At 57.3% G+C, this 6905-nt stretch overlaps 1 protein-coding gene across 1 annotated transcript; it reads left to right on the top strand.

Moving 5' to 3' along the window:
• Window positions 1-3705: 3705 nt before the first annotated feature.
• Window positions 3706-6794, top strand: CSK (c-src tyrosine kinase; the record flags this gene model as incomplete). Its single annotated transcript, XM_010182085.1, has 11 exons — window positions 3706-3720; window positions 3875-3988; window positions 4422-4534; window positions 4631-4850; window positions 5176-5269; window positions 5355-5420; window positions 5534-5633; window positions 5759-5849; window positions 6158-6231; window positions 6338-6533; window positions 6708-6794. Coding segments are annotated over exons 1-11 (1170 nt in total), but the record flags the coding sequence as incomplete, so codon positions are not given.
• Window positions 6795-6905: the final 111 nt, after the last annotated feature.

The raw sequence follows: 6905 nt of genomic DNA, 5'->3' as shown, positions 1-6905 counted from the left end.
TGTGTGTGTGTATATATATACACACACACACTAAAATTGAAGGTGCAAAGGGCCAGGAAGCAGGAGGAAATGGATGGATCTCACCCCCTCCTGCTCTGGTACCCACCGAGCCCATCCCCATCCTGGCGAGGCATCAAGCGTCCGATGAGCCCTGCAGAAGAAGTGCGACAGAGGGATGCAGAAGGTTTGGGGCTCATTGAGCATCCTTGGGATAGTGGTGACGTAGCTGAGCCTCATGGCGGGGAGCAGCACCCAGATAAGCCCTCACACAAGCCCAGGAAGTTTGGGGTGTTCTTTGCCCTGCAACTGCTGCCTCTCCCAAATCTATTCAGGTTTTTTTAAACAAAAACCCTTTTAACTGCATCCCAGGGCATCTTCACCAGCAGCCACATCTCTGCACCCCATGTGCCCGTCCCTGGGCACACCAGAACACTCGGGGAGGGCTGCCAGGGCCCTCTGTGGGGTAGCAGGGGCAAAAATTGCCCCAGTGAGGCTTTTTGTAGGCAAGAGGAGGAGCAGGAAAACCTCTCAGCATCTCTCTGGGCCTCCACCTGCCTCCCGCTATCCCCCAGCGCCTTCCGCACAGCAACACCTTGTCTTTTTCTTTTTAAATGAAGAAAGAAAAAAAGGAGGGAAGAAAAAAAGGAAGACCCCTCCACTTTCATTGGTGGGCACCCAGCAGCAAACCCCCCTCCGCAAGCGCAGCCAGCTCGCTGATGAGATAAAGGAGGAACGTTTTTGTTTCGATTAGAGTAATCGTAGGTGTTACTTGTAATAACAGGTGATAAGATCTTTTGGAGAGAGTGAGGATGTTGTCTGTTTTTTGGGTCGGTTGTGGGTTTTTTTTCTTGTTTTTTAGTTTAAAGACACTCGAGTAGTTGAGCACTGGGAGCTGTTTCGGTGAGGGTGAGGTGGATGGAATGGTGCCTGCATGCCAATTTCCAATGGGAACAAAGCTTTCCCACCACCTACAACTTTATTTAGAGTCGCCCTTAGCTGGTGCTGGGCAGGGCCTGCTCCCCATTTTCCTCCAGCTAATTGGGTTTGAAATGGAAATGCAGCACTTTTCCCCCAAAGCCCATCCCATGTTGGCGATGCTCTTCGGGCTGGGGGTCCCAAGTTCACCCTCAGGTGCCTGTGGCTTTGGCACAGCGGGATTTCGGCAGGAGAAGGAAATGCTGGTAAATAACGTGAGGAAAGATTTCCCTGGGTTTTTTTCCCCATGCCCTTTGGAGTTTCAGGGTGGCAAAGGTACCTTCCTGGAGGGAAATGCAGGAGCAGGGTGGGGGGGGACCAGCATGCGCCCTGCCCCCCACCTTTTTTTTAAAATTATAATTATTTTCTTATTCTATTTATTATTTTATTTGTTATTTTCAAGCTGGCTTCTGCTCCTGCACATCCTCCTTGGGGAACCACCTCTGGGGCAATGCTGGGTTTTTTCGCAGGGATGCTGCTTTCAGGCTCCAGCATCACTGCATCCTTCTCCCAGCCCGGCATCCCATCAGGATGAGGCCGGGATGGCGGAAGCGAACGTGGGGCACGAGGTTGGGGCCAGCCCCGGGTGACGAACTGCTGGCTGTCACATGAGGCCAGCAGCTCGGCACTCTCGGGGGGCATGCGGTTTCCTCCTCTTCATGAAGCCATGGCTTTATGGTAGGTATTGATAAAAAAAAAATGGAAGTCAGCTTTAAAGTCACTCTCGGGAAGAAGAAGGTCTGCACCAAAATATACAGGGAGGCATCAGGGCTCTGTAAGGGGCAGTTCCCGGTGCCATTAGCAGCCTCTCTTTGTGAGACTGATAAGCAAATTTCTGGTGCTATATTTATAACGATGCCACTGTCCAATGCCATGAATTTCCATGGTTCAGGAAGGTAAAAATGCTGGGACTGGCTGGAGCGTGTTCCTCTTGGTGAGGTTAAATGGAACAGTTTCCTCTTGAAATGAGGAAAAAAACCCCAAAACTATAAAGGCTCAAAAGCCCAAAGGCAGGCTATAAATTTTATATCCTCTCTGCGTTTATGAAAATATAAACGCTGGTGACATTCGTGAGCTGCAAGCTGAAGCAACTGGCCTTTGGGATTGGAAAGATCCAACTCTTGTGTGGGATGAAAAATGGCTTTTCCAGCCTCCAGACATCTGGGGTCCAGGATGGACCCTTGGGTGTCCCCATCCCACCCAGTGGGCAAAGCTTGGCCAGGATTTTCCAACCAGAGCCATGAAAACCTCCATTCACTGCTTTTTTTTTTCTCGTTTGGTTATTTTAAAGCAGTGGCATCAGAGCAGCCGGGCGGTGGGAATCGCTGACTCAGCGCTTTGGGGCTGACCGGCTCCTTGAGCAACACCCAGGGCCGGTTCCTGCTCGGCGTCCCTGCAGGGTGCCAGATGAGGAACGGGGCCGAGAACCGCGGCAATGGGAAAGTCCGTGCACGGGAATGCAGGGGCACAGCTTCCAAACCAGTTCCTTCCAGCCTTTGGCTGAATCCCCCCCAGGGACTGATGGACGAGTGGAATTTATTCCCAGTTTTTCCTGGGCTGTGCTATCCAGACGCACGGGGCCCAGATGCCACGGTGATGGGCTTCACTGGAAACCCTGGCGCTCGGCTTCCGGTCCCCAAACGGTCCTTAGGGTGAGCGCCTGAGCCTCGATTTCTCCTCTCTGCAGTCAAAAAATCAAGCGATTTATGGCATGTCCCCCCTGTGGGGGAAGACAGTGGCAGCGTGACACCTTTTCCGGAGGGGTTCAGGCACGGCTGCGGTGGAAATGGGGCTGTGTTTGCACCCGCATTCTTCCTCCCCACAGTTCTGCCCCTTATCTTCTTCCTCCTCCTGTCTCTGCCGCCCTTGCCCCTCGTTTCAGTTCCTCCTTCCCAAAATATTTTGAGCAGCTGACAGCGGGGCTGGGAGAAGCAGTGGTGGTTGCTGACCCCAAATCAATGCAATGAATTAATAAATACCTCGGGAGATTTCTGGGGTGTGCAAGCAGGGATGCTCTGCCTGCATCCCATTCCATGCCCTCCCAGCCCGCCGTGACCCCGCTGCCCCGGCCCAAGAAAGCCGGGTTTGATGCCAGGGGCTGCTGACTTCATCTCTTCCGGGGGGGGTCAAAGCGGCAAGAATAAAGCGGGGTTTGTTCCCCTCCCACGCGCCAGGGCAGGATGCGACCCAGCCCAGGACCTTGGGGCGCTGCCGGGGGGACACAGCACACCCACTCAGTGCATCCCCCTGGGACTGAGTTGCTGACAGAGCGCTGATGCGTTTTAGCCTGCAGGAAATAGATTTATTTTTTCTTCCTTCTGTTGGATGCTGGCTCTGGGAAGCTGACTGTTTCTGCACGTGGGTCATCGGGCGCCGTGGGAGAGTGGGGCTGCGGCTGCGCAGCCGGGGAAGAGACCGGGATGCTCGCTGAGGCAGGAGCATGGGCTTCAGGGAAACTTCTCCTCGCTGTTGCCCCATGCCTCAGTTTCCCCCTTGGTGCTGCTCTGTGAACCTTTTGGAAGCAGTGCTTCGGACAGAACCTGTTCCCTTCTTCATGGCAGAAGAGATGCTCGTGTGGCTCGGAGAGCATCCTCCGCAGGGGAGCATCGTCCTTTCACACCCCTCCTTGGCCTACCCACTTCTCAGCTGCCCTTTCTGCCCTCCAGGTCCCATGGTACCAAGTGACGTGTCCCCCCTGTGAGATTCGCGCCCCCCCGTCCTCCTGAGAAAATGTCAGGGTTGCAGGTAAGCGCTGGGAGGCGAGGAGAGGCGGGGATGGAGTGGGCTCCATCAGAGGGATTGGAGCCCTGTGTGCCCACGGAGGGTGTCTCCATGTGTCGAGGTGGGGCTGGGGGTGCCCAGGTGGAGTCTGATGCCACCCCCCCAACTCCCTGGCCAGGCTGTTTGGCCGTCCGGTACTGAATGTATCGCCAAATACAACTTCCACGGTACCGCCGAGCAGGACCTGCCCTTCAGCAAAGGAGATGTCCTCACCATCGTCGCTGTCACCAAGGTAAGGCCATTGCATCCCCAGGGCTGCTACTGCCACCCCAATCCTGGGTTTTCCACGAGATGCCAGGAGCATCCCTGCGTCGGTGGGGTCGCCTGGAAGCCCCGCAGAGGCAGCAGGGCAGGAATCAGGCCAGGCCTTTGGTTAATTAATTCCTGGCCTTGTTAGTTAAGGTTTCTCTGAAATGTAAACCTCTGAAGAGCCTCCCGGGAGGTGGAGGAGGGAGGGAAGAGGCTTGCAACTGGGGAACGGTGCTGTGCTCAGCTCCAGGGGTGTAAAAGAGAGGAGTCTGGTGGAGGGGTGGGGATGTCTGGCAACCTGAGAGTGGGGTTACAGTGACGCCCGTGGGGCCACCAGCATCGGGGTTTGCTAGCCCTAGCACCAACCCCGGCCTTTGTGGCTCGTGGTGCCACCTCTGCCATGTCCCCTCGCCCAGGATCCCAACTGGTACAAGGCGAAGAACAAGGTGGGCCGGGAGGGTATCATCCCTGCTAACTACGTGCAGAAGCGGGAAGGAGTGAAAGCTGGGATCAAGCTCAGCCTCATGCCGTGAGTATCTGCGGGTGCAGAATTGCGATCCCAGTGTCACCGGTGACCCTCAGTCTGGAGGAACTGGGGCGAGGAAGGATCCATCCCCCGTCACAGGTGGTTTCACGGGAAGATCACACGGGAACAGGCAGAGCGGCTGCTGTACCCCCCCGAGACGGGGCTGTTCCTGGTGCGGGAGAGCACCAACTACCCCGGGGACTACACCCTGTGCGTCAGCTGTGAGGGGAAGGTGGAGCACTACCGCATCATCTACTCCTCCAGCAAGCTGAGCATCGACGAGGAGGTCTACTTCGAAAACCTCATGCAGCTGGTGGAGGTGAGCTGCCACCAGCCTGGGGACCTTAGGGTTGAGGTTTTGGCAGGGGGAAGTGGGGGTCGGAGCTCGGGGTGGTGCAGATCTGGAGCTCAGGAGGTGGTGGGAGCTGGACATCGGGGGTAAGTGAGGGGACAGGGGCAGGAGGGAAGGGGTGGGTGAGGTAGCAAAGGGATGGGGACCCCATCCGGGCTCCCACCGGTGCCATCTGCAGCCTCGTGCTGCCACCTGGTGGGGTCCCCGAGCCCAGCATGACTTCAGCGGGGAACCCCCACCCCAGGGTGTCCCCCACACCGCCGTGACACCCCTGTCTCTCTGCACCCCCCAGCATTACACCACGGATGCAGACGGACTCTGCACCCGCCTCATCAAACCCAAGGTGATGGAGGGGACGGTGGCAGCACAGGACGAGTTCTCCCGCAGTGAGTGGCCATGGCTCTTCCTTGGCTCCTGGGACCCCTCACAGACCTCCCCCCCTCACTCTTCCCTTTCCTCCCCTTTCTGCAGGCGGCTGGGCCCTCAACATGAAGGACCTCAAATTGCTACAGATCATTGGCAAAGGGGAATTCGGAGGTGAGCCCTGTGTTCCTAACGCCACGGTGGTCCTAGATTGGGCCAGATTGGGTGATGCTGGGGCCTCGGGATGCTTCCCAGTGCCTCCCATGCCCATCTTTCCTGGCCCACAGACGTGATGCTGGGAGATTACCGGGGGAACAAAGTCGCCGTGAAGTGCATTAAAAACGACGCCACAGCACAAGCCTTTCTGGCGGAGGCATCCGTCATGACGTGAGTGTTACCAGGGATGGGGAGCGGACCTATGAGCAGAGGCCGGTGGTCTCTGATGACCCTGGCACCTGTGGGAGCCCCCTTTGTCCCCAGCCCCCTGGCCTGAGCCCTCTTGCACCGCGCAGGCAGCTCCGACACAGCAACCTGGTGCAGCTCCTGGGGGTGATCGTGGAGGAGAAGAGTGGCCTTTACATCGTCACCGAGTACATGGCCAAGGTGAGACCCCCCCACCCTGGGCACTTGCCTTTGTCGTCCCCTCCAGCATCCCCCCCAGGGTCCCAGGGATTCGCCCTGCCAGACTCAGCTGGGTCAACCCACCACGGCGATGCCATCTCCCCATGACATGGGGCCACCATGGTGTTTGGGGATGGCAGTGCTGCTCCATGCCCCATCACTGGCTTCCAAGGAGGGATGTGGTCCTCAGGTCCTGCCCCACATGGGAGGGACGTCCTTCCTGGGTCCTGCCCCATGCAGGAGGGGGTGGCGGGTGGGATGCTGACCTTGGTGGCCCCATCTCTCTCCAGGGCAGCCTAGTAGACTACCTGCGGTCGCGCGGTCGGTCGGTCCTGGGTGCAGACTGCCTGCTGAAGTTCTCCTTGTAAGTACGGCAGCAAGGCACCGATGGTCAGCCATGCCCACCACCCTGACCCACACCCACCTGCATTTTTGGGACCACCTTACTTAACCCATCTTCTCCTTCACAGAGATGTCTGTGAAGCCATGGAGTACTTGGAAGCCAACAACTTTGTCCACCGGGATCTGGCGGCGAGGAACGTCCTAGTCTCGGAGGACAACATCGCGAAGGTCAGCGATTTCGGGCTGACCAAGGAAGCCTCCTCCACACAGGACACAGGGAAGCTGCCGGTGAAGTGGACGGCACCAGAAGCACTTAGAGAAAAGGTGGGTGAACGGAGTGGGAGAGGGGCACAGGTTTGATGTGTCCCAGGTTTGGGCACGTCACACGTTGCCCACCCAGAGATGGACCCCCAAAACCTGCTGTCCTAGGGGTGGAGATCATCTGCTCCCCACCCCTGCCTGAGCCCGCTCATGGGATTTCTCTCCCACCTCCTTCAGAAATTCTCCACCAAGTCGGACGTGTGGAGCTTCGGGATCCTCCTCTGGGAAATCTACTCCTTCGGGCGAGTGCCTTATCCAAGAATCGTAAGTGAAAACCACCCCCCTTTCCCTTCAGGGCTGGGTTTTAGGGGAGCCAAACCCCTATATTGGCGGGAAACCCCCCCACCCCACATCCTAAAACCCCTCCCCTGTACC

Source organism: Mesitornis unicolor, unplaced genomic scaffold, assembly GCF_000695765.1.
Source record: "Mesitornis unicolor isolate BGI_N332 unplaced genomic scaffold, ASM69576v1 scaffold42063, whole genome shotgun sequence".
Lineage (NCBI taxonomy): Eukaryota > Metazoa > Chordata > Aves > Mesitornithiformes > Mesitornithidae > Mesitornis > Mesitornis unicolor.
Note: the sequence above shows the minus strand (reverse complement) of the source record. Positions and strands in the feature narration are given on the sequence as shown.